Here is an 18,685-nt window from a genome sequence, read left to right as displayed (position 1 = left end):
GTGGCTGAGGGTGGTGGGGGATGATTTTCTCCAAGCAGCCTTTAAAAAACAGGGCTTTTGAGATGGTCCAGGCATAGAGAACATGGAACCGAATGACCTCCCGTTTCCTTCAGGCTCTCTGGTTTATTTGCCTTATGGCTTAGCTTTTTAAACATAAGGAGAATCCTTTAAGCCTTCATGTCCTAGACTTGTCATTTATTACCACCATGCAGCAACACTGGGGTATAAGGCCAATAAATCATTTGGACGGGAAGTGACTACAGGCCGGATTAATTTCATTATCATCCTTAAGCAGATAGGTGTCTAGCACGGCCGATGTCTGCAGTGAAGACTGATGTTCTATCTCTCCTGACAGGCCTTCCCCTTGCCTTGCAGACAGCTGTGGTGGTTCTTCATTCTCCCTGCTGGAGAGACTTGCCCTGCCTCCTCCTATTAATGGCAGTGAGTAGCCCCATCCCCTGCCTCTGCAGCCCACCATGCCCCACAGTGGCCGAGGGATGCTGAGAAGCCTGGCAGGGGAGGCACAGCTGAGCAAGACAAGAACTCCAGGCAACAGCACCAGAGGAGGGCCTTGGAGTCTGTGTCCTCTCCTAACTCATCAAGACAAGCCTGCCACCCAGACACAGGGAGAGGTGCTGGCTTGCAGGTCTAGAACCCTGAACTGATGCCATGATAAGCACTTCCACCCAGCAGGGCAGCATCTCTGACTCCGACCTCCTCCTGGCCATTACCTTCCCTCTGGGGCCGTGTTTTTCCAAATACAGCCAAAGATGCCCCTTATTCCTGAGCCCAAGAATACACACTTTTAGCAAACTCTCTGGGGATTTTTACAAACTCCAAAAGCTAAGAACGACTGCTCTTGGCAAGATGATTCTAGGGTTGGCAAGTCTGCGCTATAGGAGAGTGAGCACAGGGGCAAGTTGCTAGCCTGCAGCTTTCTCTGCTAGACTCCCTCCAGCAATGCCGCAGGGGCAGCACCTCCTTAGTCATCACCCAACGCAACCACTTCCAAACTGGGTGACCCACTCAGCCAAAAAGCCCAAGGATGGGTGTTCTCTGTCCCTGGCCATTGTCTAAAAAGTTCTGCTCAGGAACAATCTCACTTCTTCCTGGGCAAGGGGAGAACCTGGCAGAGTCCTAGGTCCTTCATGGTGCAGACCTATCTCCCTGGGACTGTACAGCTGTGAAAAACAGGGGGTGCCTACCCTCCCAGTGTGCTGGGAAGCTGCTCCTCCTCCTATCTTCTCCATCTCTAGGAAAGCACCTGCCTCCAGGCATCTGCACAGTCATCCCCAACTGACATCTTTGACCCCACCCTCATCCTACTATCCCTCCCATCCACGTGACTTGTGGTGTTCTCCTCCTGAGCATCTGATTCCATTTGTGTGCCTCTGTGTCTGTCCAGAGCCACTGCATTATTGTTGGACAGCACCAATCCTCACCAGAAATCCACAGCTTCTAATGGGGCTACTTACAGGTTCGCACCCCTTCTATCTACATCTCACACACAGCCCCAATCATTTTCTGAAACACTAACCTCCCTGCTTCAGGACCTCCCATGGCTTCCCACTGTTCTTGGGATAAGATTCAGAACTCCTGAAGAGGCTGCCCCCATCTGTGTGATCTGCATCTTCCCTGCTTGCCTCGCTGCCTCTACATCTTGTAAGAGGCCACAGCATGGACTGGTTCAGCCACAGACCCTACAGCCAACTAGCCAGGTCCGAATCTGGCCCTGCCACTGACTAGCTGTTACCAGACCTCCCGGAGCCTCATCGTACCCATCTATAAAGTGGGGTTAATAATAGTACCTATCTCATAGGACTGCTATAGGATAGAATGGGGCGAAATACTGAAACCGCCATTGCAAAACTATAACAGTGAAAGACATCTGAAAGGTGAACAGTGAAAGACATCTGAAAAACACCTTTCAGATACCTTTCACTGTTATAAGACGGGAAGCAGATGTGTTAGAAGACAGTGAAGAGATCTGACCTAACCAACTCCATCTTGCTTCTAACCTCCAAGCTGCTCTTGCTCATTCCTGGATGTAGACTAAACTAACTTTGGGAGGAACTTACAGTTCAAAACAAAGACAACAACAGCCCTTTCCCAAAACCACCTTCTTGCCTGGGGACTAGACTGCCTTCATAGGACTAACAAATTAGCCACAAGATTGGGATTATGTTTTAGGAATCACGCAGCTGGAGGCTACAAGATTCTGACTCTCCCCAAATCGCTCCTGGGGATAAAATCACTATTGTAAAACCTAAACCAGTGCTTGAGATATTTTGCAGACCCTGCTTTTTTTTTTTTTTTTTTTTTTTTTGACATGGAGTCTTGCTCTGTCTCACAGGCTGGAGTGCCATGGCACCATCTCAGCTCACTGCAACCTCTGCCTCCCGGGTTCAAGCAATTCTCCTGCCTCAGCCTCCCAAGTAGCTGGGATTACAGACGTGCACCACCATGCCTGGCTAATTTTTTGTATTTTTGGAGACAGGGTTTTACCATGTTGGCCAGGCTGGTCTTGAACTCCTGACCTCAGGTGATCCGCCCACCTCAGCCTCCCAAAGTGCTGGGATTACAGGCGTGAGCCACCACGCCTGGCCCAGATCCTGCTCTTGATGGATCAGCTGGTACCACCCAGATCAATAAACTGGCTCATCTGATCTTGTGGCCCCCACCCAGGAACTGACTCAGTGCAAGAAAACAGCTTTGACTCCCTATGATTTCATCTCTGACCTGACCAATCAGCACTCCTGGCTCACTGGCTTCCCCCAGCCCACCAAGTTGTCCTTAAAAACTCTTGATCCCTGAACGCTCAGGGAGACTGACTTGAGTAATAATAAAACTCCCATCTCCCGTACAGCCCAATTACTTTATTTCAATTGCTGTCTTGATAAATCGGCTCTGTCTAGGCAATGGGCAAGGTGAACCCATTGGGCAGTTACATTACAGGGACATGCTGGAAATATTACCTGGTGTGGTGTAAGTACTTAATAAGCACTGGCTATAATCAGCTGTCACTGCCCTCCTTCCGCCTCGCCATTGCCCCTCTCAAGTTTTGACTAGTCTAACACGCATGCTCTCCCTTCCCTGCTGGATGTGCCTGCACGCTAGCCCAGTGTGGCTAAATTCTCATTGTTTAGGTCTCAGCTCAGTCATAACCTCCTCCAGGAAGCCTCTTGGATTCTCCAAGCCACACAGCACTATTACATGCAAGGTGTTGCCTCTTTACTTGTCTCTCCCTCCTTTTCTGCACCCCTTCCCCAGGGCTGCAGGCTCTGTGAGGGCAGGGACCTGGTCTTTGCTCCTCTCCCATGCAGCCCCAGCTCTTATCAGAGTTGATATTCAACAAAGATTCAGATAATACTGCTAAACAAGTGAACCCCAGTATCCCAGTGTGTTCAGGAACCTTCCCTGCCTCCTCTGTCTTGTTATGTGCAGGCTTCTCTGGCACTCAGATCTCTGAGAAGTCACGTGCACCCCTCACCGCCCTCGGCACTCACCCAGTATGTGGGTTAAGAGGCCAAAGGAAGTATCGCTCAATATTGCAAACAAACAGGAAATTTAGAACTTCTTCAGGAAGCAAGGACCTACACAAAAGGTTACAAGGTCTACCGTGAATGTTGTGGAGGGAGGCGAGGCTTGGGACTTCCAGGGCTTTGTTTAGCATCAGCACACTTGTCACCCAGTGAAGGCTAAAGGATAACTCTTCTCTGGCTTTCCTAGGCTTTCCTCGGTTCTTTTCTGCTGAACCCCAGGGTGGAGAGAGTTCAGGAGATAGGAAAATCATAGCCTTCTGAGAAGGGAATACGTGACAAGTACACTGTGAGAGCCCTTCATGAGCTTGTCTGCACAAGCAACGAAAGAAAACTTCAGCCCCAGACACAATCGATCCACAAGTTATTCCAGGAAATGGGTGGGAGTCCTGGATGTTTTAAAAGAATGTCCATGGGACTAGGATTGGGGATGAGGAAGGAGACACGGGGTCAAGTCTTGCTCTTACCTCATAGTGGCCAATGGTGTTTAGCTTGGTGATTCCATCTTCAAGAATCACAGAGGAACTGTCGATGTCCAGAAGTTCTTTCTGTCGTGTGCCCACTTGAAGCTCTGAAAAAGAGCATTTTGTTCCTTTTTAGAGAGTTTTAAAATGCTACCAAATTTACGGATAACTAAAACTTGAATAAAGTGGTAAATCTTTGCTTGAAGGTGTAGAGATGTATCAGCCAGACTGGTAGCCTGAACTCTGATCAGTTTTTTAGGGCTCTGATGTTTCAAACCACTTTTTCCCTGATAAGCCTGGAAGTAAAGGCACTGAAGACAAAATAATGCATTCTATGAGGGACTAAGCTCTTCAACAAAAATTCCAGAAGCAAATTTGTATATGCTCACACTTGTGTGCCCATGTTCACAAAGAGAGGCATGATATGAACCATCTCTGTAGGCTCCTGTTGGGGGTGGAGGGGGAGGCATCAGTGTGCAAAGGTCCCAGCACCACAGGGTGCAGACTCTCTGGCCAAGGCTGCCAACCTGTGCCTAGGTCAGAATGTGGCACACAAATGTGATTTTTCTTTTTTTGGAACCTGCATGGTGTTATTATTTTAGTGTTAACTCAGTGCCAACATTTAAAAATTAAAAGATTGCACATAGGCTGGACATAGATGCTCAGGCCTGTAATCCCAATACTTTGGGAGGCTGAGGCAGGGGGATTACTTGAGGCTAGGAGTTCAAGACCAGCCTGGGCAACATAGTGAGACCTTGTCTCTATAAAAAAATTTTTTTAAGTTTTTAAGTTGCATATAAAAAACTGGGCATCTGATTTCTTTAAAAAAAAAAAAATCGAACAGTCTAGTAACACAATCTGCAGTCCACATGGCAACCACTGAAGCAAATGGCACTGTCCCCTTGGATGGCGAGTCCTTTCCCATTAAGTCAAGCTCCACTGCTTTCTGTAGTCCCAGGCGGCTGACACCCCTTATGTATTTTCTGCCCCTTTGGGCATCTGCACTTTTGAGCCTCTTCTGTAAGAGCTCCAAGCATAGCTGCTACTGGTGTTGGATTTCTTTTTTGTTTGTTTTTGTTTTTTTTTTTGGAGACAGGGTCTCCCTCCATTGCCCAGGCTGGAGTACAGTGGCGCAATCTGGGCTCACTGCAACCTCTGCCTCCTGGGTTCAAGAGATTCTTCTGCCTCAGCCTCCCGAGTAGCTGGGACCATAGGTGTGCGCCACCATGCCTGGCTAATTTTTTATTTGTAGTAGAGACGGGGTTTCACCATGTTGGCCAGGCTGGTCTTGAACTCCTGACTGCAGGTGACCCACCCGCCTTGGCCTCTCAAAGTGCTGGGATTACAGGCATGAGCCACCGCATCCAGCCTGGTGTTGGATTTCAATACAGTTGATGGCTGGTTTCTGGAGGTAGTCTGGGAAATCAGCAGGCACGCAGAAGCCTGACACGGCTGATAGGCTGTGTCCCAGGCCCCCTGCTTGCTCTGCTCCTTGCCTTCCTACTTTAGGAGGCGAGGGACACCCAAACTCAGGAAAAGAGTAAGGATGCTACTACCTGCTCATCAGCGGCAGGACCAAGACTGTTGGGTGGGGTATGCCTATGTCCTTTGTAGTGAGAGCCACACATTTGCAAGATGTATGCTCAGGGCAAGGAAGCTGGGGGTCTGGGGTCAGGGTCATGGTTTCCTGACTGGGGCTCCCCCTTTGATCCTGTATCTAACCAAATGAGCTAAAAGAGTCCTCAAGTTGCTCAATAGTCACCCAAGGAAGGAAGCAGAAGAGGGGTGCCTTAGCAGCCCTGCTTTCTTTAAAGCCAGATCACCAAGTTGCCCCACATTTGCATGGTCTCAAACTTCCAAGACCCTGCCTCAAGGCTTTATCAATGGCCTTTTAGCAGGGGGCTGGACTGGGAGGGCCAAGTGGGAGGATTTTAATTGCCTGCTTAGTCAACGCCTATAACTGTACATCAAGGGGAAGTGAACCTCGTTACACTGTCTGTCACCACTATGATTTTATTCTTCGTTTCTGTCCCGTTATCTGCTACAAAATCCCACGACAGTCTCCTGGGAGGACTGCACGGAGCTCAACTTTAAAATGTTGACGAACATTTGAGGGAAGTGGGGCCCTGTTAGCTTGCTCACGCATACGCTGTCCTTTGCAGTATACCAATAGAGCCCGAAAATGAATTCATAGCAGATGCTGCTGCACACTGGGGGAGGACGGAGCATATACTTAATACAGGATGCGATTAGCAGAGGAAGATGACCTTTCTAGCAGGCTGGAGTTAACACCCAGAGTCTGAGCCACCCACTAATGACACGCTCAGTATCACAACAAACAAATCAAATGCCAATGTGAAATGCAACACACGCAGAGGGCACTGTGTTGACACCTTTCTGTACTTCATGATGCAAGGTGATTCCGTGCAGTCTCAGGGTCTACAATCTCATGAATCTGATTTACAGACGTAATATTTAAAGACAACAGCAACAAACGCCATCTTTGAAGGATCGTGCTTCCTTCGAAGAATCAGGATGCCCATGAGACACCAAAGCAGTCTCTTGGCCCCTAGACATGCCCTCCAGGAACAACCTGGCTGTGTAAGTGTCACTGAACGGAAGCTGGTGGGGGCAGGGAGGGAAGGCAGGCAGGGAGGGACACTCATCAGGGTCTGGGACCACATATAGCTCCCACACCGCCTTACCAAGACCAATTTCATTAAGCTGAAGTCCATAAGGAGAGCCATTTTTGCTTAAGAATGCTTGGAAAATCTTTTCTTTGGCTTGGCCAATGGTGTCACAGTCGAGAACATTGACTGAAATATTCCGACAGACATCTGCACTCTCGTTTTCCGGGATTTTTTCAAAGACGACGTTTAATGCCTGCAAGAGTACAAACAGGTTTCCAAGTCTATTAGATAATTGCAATCTGAAAGGCATTTCATAAAAGACACAAACCTTGGCAAGTCCCACTAATACCTCTGACAGCACATTAGCAAACACTGTATTGCATTAGACTACTTTCATCTTTTCTCCATAATCCATTCTTTTCAGGGATAATGGAAAGGAAAACAGAAAGTTAAAACTCTCATTATAGAGCAAGCATTGAATAAATATATCTGAGAGTAAAATATATATATATATATATATATATATATATATATATATATATATACATAAATAGTCTAAAAATGGTAATTTGGTGATTTCTAATTTCATCCTCAAAAGAAAAAGAAAAAAGAATTGGAATGGTTCCACAGTAGATGAGGCAGATTGGTGATTATCTTTTTAATTAACAGGACCACAGAGTCCCAGAACTGAAGTTCTAGGTGACAGGGAAGGTTACGAGGTCCCCATATTGACCATGCCAGAGGTCACTTTTTTTTTTTTTTTTTTTTTTTTTGAGATGGAGTCTTGCTCTGTCACCCAGGGTGGAGTACAATGGTGCTATCTTGGCTCACTGCAACCTCCACCCCCTGGGTTCAAGCAATTCTCCTGCCTCAGCCTCCCAAGTAGCTGGGATTACAGGCACATGCTACCATGCCTGGCTAATTTTTGTATTTTTTTAGTAGAGACGGGGTTTCACCATGTTGGCCAGGCTGGTCTCAAACCCCTGACCTTGTGATCTGCCCACCTCAGCCTCCCAAAATGCTAGGATTACAGGCGTGAGCCACTGTGCCCGGCCCAAAGAGGTCATTTTTTTAATATGCAGCATTAATTACAGGAACATTCATCTACCCCTCCACTCTCAACATCCTCAGTCAGATGGTTTCCCCAGCCCTCATTAAAGCACTGAGATCCCCACCTCATACTATGATTCTTGCATTAATTATTTTACACTTCAGCACCATTACTTAACGTTTTGTCAGTGAACATTCTCCCAGTGCAGCAAAACTTCAGAATCAGACTAATGGGGGAAGTAAGGCCTTTGTGCACGTGTGAAAACACAGAACTAGGGAATATTTCAAAACAAACTGAAAAGCAATTCCAAGTTTACTTTGTCTAAGAACAAATAGATCTAAAACAACAAAGTTTTACCTGATACGTACCCTCACGGGAATTGATTCAGGGAAGAGCCAAGAGTATTTTGCAAATAGCATAACATAGCAGTTTAGATTCTAATGCACCTTGGTAATCACAAAGTCAGAAAGGCTTGGGTATGGTGTGAAATGCACAGTTATTTGATGTTTTGAGCCTGGCTTAACAAGGGAATGTAAAATGATCAAGTAATGGGAATTTTTTTTTTTTTTTTTGGTTTTAAGGAGCAGAGAGTTTAATAGGCAAGAAGGAAGGGAGAAGACAGAAGGAAGAGCTCCCCCATACAGAGACAGAGGGAGGGGGGCTCCAAAGCCGAAAGAGGAGGTCCCCAAGTACTGTGGACACCAGCCAGGTATATATGCAGAGGCTGGAGGAGGCAATGTCTGATTTGCATAGGGCTCAGGGGAGAGATGAAAACATAAATAATATGGAAGATGGGAACCCTCAGGCCTACCTCAACTTGAAAATGGGTGTAATAACAGTACTGGCCTTCTAGCATTGCTACGGAGATTAAATGTGATCATGCATTCAAGGGCTTAGCACAGGGCCAGGCTGCTGGGAAAGGCTTGATGATAATATCGGTAATAAAACCTGTTACAATTACTATTGTTGGTATTAGTATCCACTCATTTGCAAACAGATTCAGCCCACTTTGAACAGCTAGGACGCCCACTCCATGCTCAGTATCTCTGAGTAAGGAGGAGGCTGGCCAGCAATGAACCCAGTGGAACCCAGTAGACTCCTGGCTTTCATCCCAGCCCACCGCAAGCCAGCTGGGTGACTTCTGAACCCATCCCTAACCAGCTGTGTAACCTCTCTGTATCTTGCTTTCTCATCTGCAAAGAGGGCATAACAACAGTAACCGCGTAGCTCTTAGAACAGCGTCTGGCATGTGAGCCACTGATGTGGATGTGGGGCTTCTGAAATTTCGGGAGGTTCTCAGGGGTGTATCTTCTCTTTAATGCTGCTATGGTCTGAATATTGATTTCCCCCTAAATCCAGGTAATGAAATCCTAACCCCCAAGGTGATGGTACTTGGAGGTGGGGCCTTTGGAGGGGATTAGATCATGAGGGCAGAGTCCTCATAAATAGGATTAGTGCCCTTATAAAAGAGGCCTCAGAGGTGGGCAGATCACAAGGTCAGGAGTTGGAGACCATCCTGGCTAACACGGTGAAACCCCATCTCTACTAAAAATACAAAAAAAATTAGCCGGGCTTAGGTGGTGCACGCCTGTAGTCCCAGCTACTCGGGAGGCTGAGGCAGGAGAGTGGCATAAAACCTGGGAGGCGGAGGTTGCAATGAGCCAAGACGCGCCACTGCACTCCAGCCTGGGAGACAGAGCAAGACTCTGTCTCGAAAAAAAGAAAAAGAGGCCTCAGAGAGCTGCCCTGCCCTTTCCACCATATGAGGACCCAGCAGGAAGGCACCATCATGAGAAACGGGGCTCTCACAGGACACCAACTCTTGATCTTGGACTTCTCATCCTCCAGAACCGTGAGAAATAAGTTTCTATTATTTACAAGCCACCCAGTTCATGGTGTTTATAAACTGCTGAGACAAACACCACTAAATCTTGCCCTTATAATCCTGTTGATAATTACGCAAGAGTAAATTTTGTTCTGGTCTCAACCAAATGATGAAAACTCCAAATCAGTGGAATCTGAACTCTGAGGTTAGCCGGTGATCTCCGTCTGGCCTGTACGAGTTTCCCTCCTGCAACAAAGTCACTCCCTTGCCTGCTCTCAGAGAACCTTTGTGTTCTGGGCCAGCCACCCACTAGGAAGGGGTTCAAAGGCCTGTCTGCTCACAAACAAGAAACAAAAAAGACCAGACAGGAGAGAAGGCAGGGAGCTGGTGGGCAGAGTATCTAGAAGGAACCAACGTGTGAAGCCTCACACCCAAGTCCTCTCCTCGCCTCCCTTTTCTAGAAATGTTTCCTGGGGCCTTTGGGACCAGATGCTCTGCCAAACACATTCAAGACCTATTTCTCTGAATCCTCCCAACATTCTGGTGCAGGAGGTTGTATTATTCTTATTGCCATCCCTGTTGTAGAGCGACGGAACTGAGGCATGGACGGGCTGAGTAACTTGCTCCAGCAACAGCTCACCAGTGGCAGAACCAGGAATCGAAGCCAGATTTGCCTAACTGCACAACTGGTGCCACAAAACCCTCGGCTATGCCGTCCCCGCTTTACCACCCGCCCTCCCTCCCTCCTCCTGGTTCCACCTATAGCCCAGGAGCTCTCCTGACCCTCCAGAAACCCTGGCTTAGCCCAGGCTGTAAGCAATGTCCTAAGCTAAATTCCCCACACCAGTGGGAGGGATGGGTGTGAAGGGGTCAATGCTGGTCCCACCACGTATGATCTTGGTGGAGTCTTGCCTTATTTCTCTACAAGGTGATCTTCTCATGGTGGGGGGTAACTGCAGTTAAGCTACTTCAGTTTCTAAAGGGAAAGATGAATGGGAGGCACCTTTTAATCAGAGCTTCAGCAATCTCAGCTTGTTTAATAGTTTTATAAATATTTGTGAAACAGCATTCTATTACTACCTAAAGGCACTGTTGTCTTTAACAAAAACACCTTTTTGTGGGCAATAAATGTTCTTTTTAAAAACATAACCAAAAGAAAAAAAAACCCTTAACTGGATGTAAAATAATGTAAATCTGCCACTGCCTCCACAGCTAGATGGGTGGAAAAGAGGTAAAATGGCATTTTACAGAGTCCACAGGGAATTCTGAGAGTAAATTCAGACACAAATTGATTTGTGTTCATTTTTTATGCTGCTAACACTTAGTGCTCAAACAGCAGTTTCTTAAGGCGTAAGTACAGTCAAGGCCCTTGGGGTCAGCCTCTTAACACCTCCACCCCCAGGCTGGGAAAGCGCACGCGGGCCTCTGCTCTGTGATGGGGAGCAGATGCCTGTGCCATGTCAGACAGCGTGACATCACAGTGTCTGCCCTCAGCCGCTGTACCCCATCGGGGGAGATACCTCAATGGAAGCGCCGTCTTTCCGGCTCTCACACTCCTACCAAAGCCCATTTAACTGGCACGTTCTCCTGCCCTATTTGGTATTAGGGCTGGGATGTCAGAGAGATATTATGACATAGTCCTTGTTCTCAGATAATTCATGATACATTTCAGAGACAAAAGCATCACCTGTGGGACAACAGTCACCCATCAGTGACTATCACCCTTGGCAAGTGTCCACAGAGGATTCTGAGTAGGGAGGACAGCGGGGGTCAGGGCCCTGAGTTCCAGGCCAGCACCGGGCCACCTGGACCCTCCCATTCTCTGCTGCTCACCAGTTGAGGGAATGTAGGGAAGTCGTCTAACTTCACTGAGCCTTAAAATCCTCATTGTTCCTATCTCAAAGGAGTGACAGGATCACTAAATAATGACATATAATAATAGCAAATTAAGGAGTGCTTTATAGGTGCCAGACACTGTTTTAAATGACGTGTATTTGTATATATAAATCTCAGGAACAACCCTGTGAGGTAGATTCTTTTACTCATCCCCTTGTGGCAGATGAGAAACTGAGGCACAGAGAGGTTAAATAAATGGCACAAGGTCACCCAGCAAGAAAATGGTAGAACCCTTTTTGGCTCTCTGACTAGCATCATGGCGGTTGGCAAGAACAAACGCCTTACGAAAGGCGGCAAAAAGGGAGCCAAGAAGAAAGTGGTTGATCCATTTTCTAAGAAAGATTGGTATGATGTGAAAGCACCTGCTATGTTCAATATAAGAAATATTGGAAAGACGCTCGTCACCAGGACCCAAGGAACGAAAATTGCATCTGATGGTCTCAAGGGTCGTGTGTTTGAAGTGAATCTTGCTGATTTGCAGAATGATGAAGTTGCATTTAGAAAATTCAAGCTGATTACTGAAGATGTTCAATGTAAAAACTGCCTGACTAACTTCCATGGCATGGATCTTACCCGTGACAAAATGTGTTCCATGGTCAAAAAATGGCAGACAATGATTGAAGCTCATGTTGATGTCAAGACTACTGATGGTTACTTGCTTCGTCTGTTCTGTGTTGGTTTTACTAAAAAACGTAACAATCAGATACGGAAGACCTCTTACGCTCAGCACCAACAGGTCCGCCAAATCCGGAAGAAGATGATGGAAATCATGACCCGAGAGGTGCAGACAAATGACTTGAAAGAAGTGGTCAATAAATGGATTCCAGACAGCATTGGAAAAGACATAGAAAAGGCTTGCCAATCTATTTATCCTCTCCATGATGTCTTCGTTAGAAAAGTAAAAATGCTGAAGAAGCCCAAGTTTGAATTGGGAAAGCTCATGGAGCTTCATGGTGAAGGCAGTAGTTCTGGAAAAGCCACTGGGGACGAGACAGGTGCTAAAGTTGAACGAGCTGATGGATATGAACCACCAGTCCAAGAATCTGTTTAAAGTTCAGACTTCAAATAGTGGCAAATAAAAAGTGTTATTTGTGGGAAGAAAAAAAAAAAAAAGAAAATGGTAGAACCGGGTACTCAAGCTCCGTGTTCTTAAATACTTGGTGATCCTGCCTTTCAAAGTACAAGAATGTTTTGCAAAGTAAGCATGGTCCAAATCTATGGGATGGCATAATACCCAGAAAATACCCATGAAAGGCTAAAGAGCTGTAAAATGTACACTGGTCCCTTCCCCAGAAATCTGCCCTCTGTTTAGAGGGACTGCCCTGCCTCTTGCTATTTCCTTGGCAAGAAAGTGTCAGTAAGCTGCGGTGGCAGATCTGGTTTGTCATCCAACCAGCAGCCATCCCTCCTCTGCTAACAAAGGCCAGGCGGGCACAGCAGTGGGTCCAGCCTGGGTTGGGAGGCATGATCGGCAGCAACTCCCTTCTCTTTCACCAGGGACTGGTCATGTAACCCAGCTCTGGCCAACACATAAAAGCAAGGGTTTTCTTTCTTTCTTTTTTAATAGACAGGGTCTCACTCTGTTGCCCAGGCTGAAGTGCAGTGATGTGATCACGGCTTACTGCAGCCTCAACCTCCCAGGCTCAAGCAATCCTCCCACCCCAGCCTCCCATGTAGCAGAGACTACAGGTGCACACTGCCAAGCTTGGCTAAAATTTTTTTTTTTTTTTTTTTTTTTTTTTTTTTAGAGACAGGGTCTTGCTGTGTTGCCCAGGCTAGTCTTGAACTCCTGAGCTCAAGTGATCCTCCCACCTTGGCCTCCCAAAGTGCTGGGATTACAGGTGTGAGCCACCACGCCCTGTCGGAAGTCTTCTATCCAAACAAAAAGGAGAGTAGTGCTTAGAGCAGTGGCAGCCATCTTGTGACTAGGATGGCAGGGCCAGGAGGCACTGGGAGATGGTGACCCAGAGCTCGGACACCACGGAGTGCATGGACTGGCTTGGAGCTCCTTCCCTCCAGACTTTCTGCTCTAAGAGGCAAGTCATGCTCTTACTATTTCAGGCATCCTTAGTTCAGTTTTCTCTTACAGCCACATGTGCCAAACTGCCGGAGCTCATTTTGTGGATGCTGAGGTGGATAGATTCGTCTATTGATGACCATTTACTCTGCACCTATTGTGTGCAGGGCACTGTAGGTGATACAAATCAGAACCTGTACTCATCCTGCTTGGGAAGTACTAGCAGACTAGTAGAACTGTGGGGCATATACAACAAATTCTAATGCCAGGTAGAATGTGGGAGGTATAGATGAAGCATTTTAGGGATTTAGAGAGATACCTCTTTTAGATCGGCAGGGGGTTTTCAAAGAGAGAAATCAAGGAAGGCTGCATGGAGGCAGCAGCATTTGAATTGGGTCTGCAAAGAGGTGAAGTACATGAGGGAGGCCTCTGGACCATGGAGACACTTGGCTTCCAGTCTCTAATTAGACTGGTGAGCAGGAAGCTTCACTCACTCACTCAGGCTATCAGGTCAGGAAGTTTACAGAAAAAAATCCCACCTTCTTTGGGTAGAAGTAGGGGTGGAGGACTTGTAGCCCAGGCCTGCCTTCTGAAACCACCTCCTGCCACCTGAAAGACAGTCCTTGTACTATTCACAGGAAAAAATATATGGTAAAGAAAAGAATATGGTTCTAGATTTGTAATAAGAAGGACCAGCACTTATTGAGTGCTTACCATGTACTGGGAATGCAGTTATAGGTTCATTCAATCCTCACAACTGCTCTATGAAGTAGGTGCCATTATTAGCCTCATTTGATAGATGAGGAAACTGAGATGCAGAGAGATTTTGAAGCACGTCCAAAATCATGGGGCCGGTGGGAGTCATAACTAGGACGTGTCCTGACTCTGAGCTGTGAAGCCAAGAGGCCAGCCAAGGTGATGAGCCTCCCAAGGGCAGTTCCCCTCTGCTTGAGGGCGTCAATCAATGCTCTCCCAGGAGACAGGCTAGACATAGGCAATCTGGTAGAGGAGGCTTGACCTCCTCACCCCAGCTTGATACTGAACCCCACAGAACCCACGGAATCTGGAGCACCCTGTGCCTCAGGTGCCACCCAAGGACATTTTTACAGAGCTCCTGTTCACCCAGAATAAAGGTGACATTTCCCAGCCTCTGCTGCTGCCAGGTGTGGCCAGTGTGCTCCAGATTCAGTGGGTTCAAATGATCCTCCCACCTTGGCCTCCCAAAGTGCTGGGATTACAGGTGTGAGCCACCCAGTCGGAAGTCTTTTATCCTAACAACAGGGAGAGTAGTGCTTGGAGCGGTGGCAGCCATCTTGTGACTAGGATGGCAGGGCCAGGAGGCACTGGGAGATGGTGACCCAGAGCTGGCCTCTTGGCTTCGCAGCTCAGAGTCAGGACATGTCCTAGTTACGACTAAGTCCGAGTTATTGACTTAAGTCCTGGCCAACGACATTAAGTGGGTATGTTATGTGTCACTTCCTTAAAAGATGGCTGATGACCGTCTGCCCTGCTTTCTACAGCCCTGCTTACACCCTGCTGGCTGGGATGGGGAATGAGGCTGGGGGTGAGCAGACACTTAGAATATGAGGACAAGAGAGGAGCAGCTGCTCTACCAGCCCTGCACTGCCCACCCAGAATGCCACCAGGGAGAGAACTCAGCCTCTCTGTTGCTGAGGCCACAGACATCTTGGGTCTCTGTTCCGTACAGCTGAACTGCATCCTGACTGATTTGGGAATGATGCCGATTACCAAGGAGGGTTATGAGAAAGAAAAGGCTATTGGAAAATGTATGGTCCAGAAGGCCCGGGAAGAGGGCCAGGCTAGAAGGGCCTGGCCCCTTTGTAGCATGTCAGCCATCAGCCTCTCACAGGTTATCACGGTTGCCTCCTGTTCACATCTGCCCAATGGGATATTGTCTGCCACAGGTTGTAAATGCCCCATTACAGGGTCATATGTAACATTTTTAACAAGAACATAAGCACACAGGCACCCAAGAAATGCTTTTCATGATGATGGAATCAGCTCATCAACTCCCCCACATCCCACATTATCAATAAATAACCAACCAAAAAGAATACTGAGGGGACACTTTCTGCTTAGCGAAGCTTACAGGAGACAAGAGAAAAGCACACCTCAGACAAGGAAAACGGAATGAAAAAAGAATGAACACCTACTCACACCAGGCAAGATGGCTAGACGCGGTACACGTATTATTTTCTGACCTCACCACAAATATGCGAGGGCAGGTTTTGGTCACTGCCTGTTTACAGAAGAGGAAACAGGTTTCGAGAGATTGAGAGACTTACCCAGAGTAAAGTGGCTGCGCCCAGATTCAAACCCAAGACTATCAGACTCCAAACCCCACCTCTTCTGCACATGGCCTGGGAACATGTAACTGCATTCCCCTTTCACTACCGGTTTTACCCATCGTCCCGTCACGTGATTTGGTGGTTTTGGGTATTGAGGAGGCAGAGAGGATAAGGCTGCAGGGGGCTGGCAGGATGAATCAAGGGCAGGGAACAGGTCTTTTCCCACATGAGAAGATGATCTGGCTACCTCACTGTCTCCTCAACCATATTCCTGGCTAATAAAAGCAGGAATGTTGCTGCCTCCTTTCTGTAATACCTTATAATGCCTAGAAAGTAATTGTAAAAGAATTTATTACAAACTGGCAACTTTATCATAAAAGGCCTTGGAGCAATGATTGCTTTCATTAAATAAAACCTATAAAATATATTTCTAATTTTATTTCAGGGCCAAATGAAAGTCAAGAGAAAAGCCTAGTTCTCATACCAACCTGAATTAAAGAGAGAAGAAAAAAGAAAGAAACTTCAGTTTCAGAAGCAGCATGAGGCCAGAGTTAGAACTGCAAGTCTCAGGGAAACTTCTGATCTAAGCTTCTTTCCAAGCCAGAGTCAGCAGCCCTGGGACATTCTATCTGACGTTCCCCTTTGAGCTGCACTTGCCCGTCCAGCCTCCCCTCTTCACTCTGTTCCCCTTTTCCTTTCCCCACAAAGATCCATAAGTCACAGCTTCCTGGATCAAGGGACCTGCTACCCTAACAGAAGAGTACGGGGTGGAGGACAGGGTAACGAGAGCCTTTTTCCATTTCAAAAAAAAAAAAAAAAAAAGTTAATGGAGATAATTTTCTCAAATTTAGGTTTCTCTCACCAATTTTTCTATACTTGCTAACATTTGCTAATGTTTTGTCCATCCTAGAATCAAGTATGAAGAGCTGTCTGATTTAGCCCAAGATAACTGATTTCAGTATTCACAGTATTTGCGGGTGCAGGGTGGGGGGTGGGGGTGGGTGTTGTGTGTTGGCAAAGAGCCCCATGAGTTTCAGACTTGTAAATAGTGGCAAGGCATTTCCATTGCTGTGTCCCCAGAAGGGGAGGAAAGAGGCCAAGCCTGTTTGTGGGTTTGTGGGAGGGAGGATTCTAGTTCTTATTTTCTACTATGTCAAGCTCTAGATTAAAGGCCAGCAAACTTTCTGCAAAGGGCCAGAAAGTATTTAAGGCTTAAAACCCATATGGTCTCTGTGACAACTACTCCATTCTGCACTGTAGCAGGAAAGCAGCTATAGACAATAAGGAAATGAACAGGTATTCCAATAAAATTTTATAAAAATAGGCAGACGGGCCACATTTGGCCCACAGGCTGTTGTTTGCTGGTCTCTGCTCCAGATAACACTACCTTCAAATGGAATGCTAACTTTGACAATGGCAACAAGACAAATCTGGAAAATGCTTTCTATCTCCGCCATGACTTGTGATAAAATTTACCATTCTCTGAGGGGTACAAATATAAATAATGATCCTAACAATTACATAATAGAGTCACATTTAAGCTATAAAGAAAAAAATACTTTTATATTTAGATAACTAAATTATTTTCTAATTCCAAGATTACAGGCATGAGAAGAAAGTGTGTGAAGAGGAAAGTCATTTAAAGCACCCATTACACATTAATTTTTCATTTTCCACGACTTGCCATCAACGAGGGAATGACTTACCTAAAATGATTATAAAAAGTGGTTTCACTCTTTGATCAGGAAGCTCAGAACACTAACTATGAAGTTAGTAATGGTTTCAGTATTATTGCAAGTCATAATGGAAATGATTTGCACTATGGTAGAGAGAAAAAGAAAAAGCTCAAGAATTGTTAATTAACTTCACTGTTTCTCCACAAATGGTAGGAGTATTAAAAACAAGATTGCTGAAGTGCAAACATCAGGATTTAATGAACAATGGGATGTAATTGAAGTAACAGAGAATGACTTAATCGGGACAGTGGGTTGTTTAATTACGGGGCTAATGGATCTTCTGCAAGGACAAACTAAATGGAACAGAAGCAGCCAGCACTGGTAGGCAGAGCACTGTTAAAGGAAGTGTACCAGTAAGAAACTCCTGGTAGAGACACCTAGGGCTCTGTTATATATGAGATATTTTATTAAACGTAATTGTCCCAAAATGGTAACTGCTAGAGAAAGAGACAGACTGGGGTAGGCTGGCATACACCTTCAATAAATCAAATTGGAGGCATTAATATTTCTGCAGGCATGTACTTGTGCTTTTTCAAGAATTTCTAATAATCTTGAGAACTTTCTTATAGATAGGAGGACGAGGGCAATAATATTTTTGTTGGAACACTGTTTTCCAGGGTGCCAAGATGCTATCTCTCAGATACAGCAGATTGGCAAGCTCGTTTTCTGAGTTTAAGAGCTCAAAAAACCATTTCACACTTAACTTTGATTACAAGTCAACCTTCTCTTGCTAATTCAGCATGCTTGCTACAAGTTATTGGTTTCTCTCATCTCTTCCTGAAAGTGAAGCAAACGTCCCTTCTCCCATGTGAAATCCTCAAACTTTCACTAACTCCTCCAAAGTTCCCCTCTTGACAAAACGCAAGCTGAGTGAGTCTGAGATACTCCGTCAACAAAATCAAACATGTTCGAAATTTTGCAAAGGGAAAAAAACCTAGCAGAGCAATAGGTCTTATTCTCGGCCAGATGCAGTTGTTCACACCTGTAATCCCAGCACTTTGGGAAGACAAGGCAGGTGGATCACTCAAGGCCAGGAGTTCAAGACCAGGCTAGCCAACATAGCGAAAACCCATTTCTACTAAAAATACAAGCATTAGCCTGGCATGGTGGCAGGTGCCTATAATCCCAGGTACTTGGGAGGCTGAGGCAGGAGAATTGCTTAAATCCCGGAGGCGGAGGTTGCAGTGAGCCGAGACTGCGCCACTGCACTCCAGCCTG

At 46.4% G+C, this 18,685-nt stretch overlaps 3 protein-coding genes across 10 annotated transcripts in view; 2 read left to right on the top strand and 1 right to left on the bottom strand.

The window, feature by feature from the left end:
* PLXNC1 (plexin C1) overlaps positions 1–18,685 on the bottom strand; it is a 160,542-nt gene that overhangs the window by 21,290 nt on the left and 120,567 nt on the right. For all 5 annotated transcript variants that reach the window (XM_055238457.2, XM_063614243.1, XM_063614244.1 and 2 more), the window contains exons 22-23: positions 6,709–6,886; positions 4,007–4,110 (exon numbers count right to left, since the gene is read on the bottom strand). In XM_055238457.2, coding sequence (XP_055094432.1) covers positions 4,007–4,110; positions 6,709–6,886 — 282 coding nt within the window. The remainder of the gene's footprint in view (positions 1–4,006; positions 4,111–6,708; positions 6,887–18,685) is intronic.
* CEP83 (centrosomal protein 83) overlaps positions 1–18,685 on the top strand; it is a 207,956-nt gene that overhangs the window by 181,017 nt on the left and 8,254 nt on the right. The window contains exon 18 of one of the 4 annotated variants that reach the window (XM_063614258.1): positions 16,177–16,672. The exons of 1 other annotated variant lie outside the window; for it this stretch is intronic. The gene's annotated coding sequence lies outside the window, so the exon portion shown is untranslated. Of the gene's footprint in view, positions 1–375; positions 395–16,176; positions 16,673–18,685 lie in introns of those variants that run through there. 2 more of the 4 variants (XM_063614254.1, XM_055238464.2) reach the window with 2 other exon arrangements.
* On the top strand, positions 7,412–12,498 carry LOC129460532 (small ribosomal subunit protein eS1-like). The gene has a single exon (XM_063614282.1). It carries the CDS (start codon positions 11,662–11,664, stop codon positions 12,454–12,456), a length of 795 nt encoding a protein of 264 aa, XP_063470352.1. The 5' UTR covers positions 7,412–11,661; the 3' UTR covers positions 12,457–12,498.

Source organism: Symphalangus syndactylus, chromosome 13 (genome assembly GCF_028878055.3).
Source record: "Symphalangus syndactylus isolate Jambi chromosome 13, NHGRI_mSymSyn1-v2.1_pri, whole genome shotgun sequence".
Classification (NCBI taxonomy): Eukaryota; Metazoa; Chordata; class Mammalia; order Primates; family Hylobatidae; genus Symphalangus; species Symphalangus syndactylus.
Note: the sequence above shows the minus strand (reverse complement) of the source record. Positions and strands in the feature narration are given on the sequence as shown.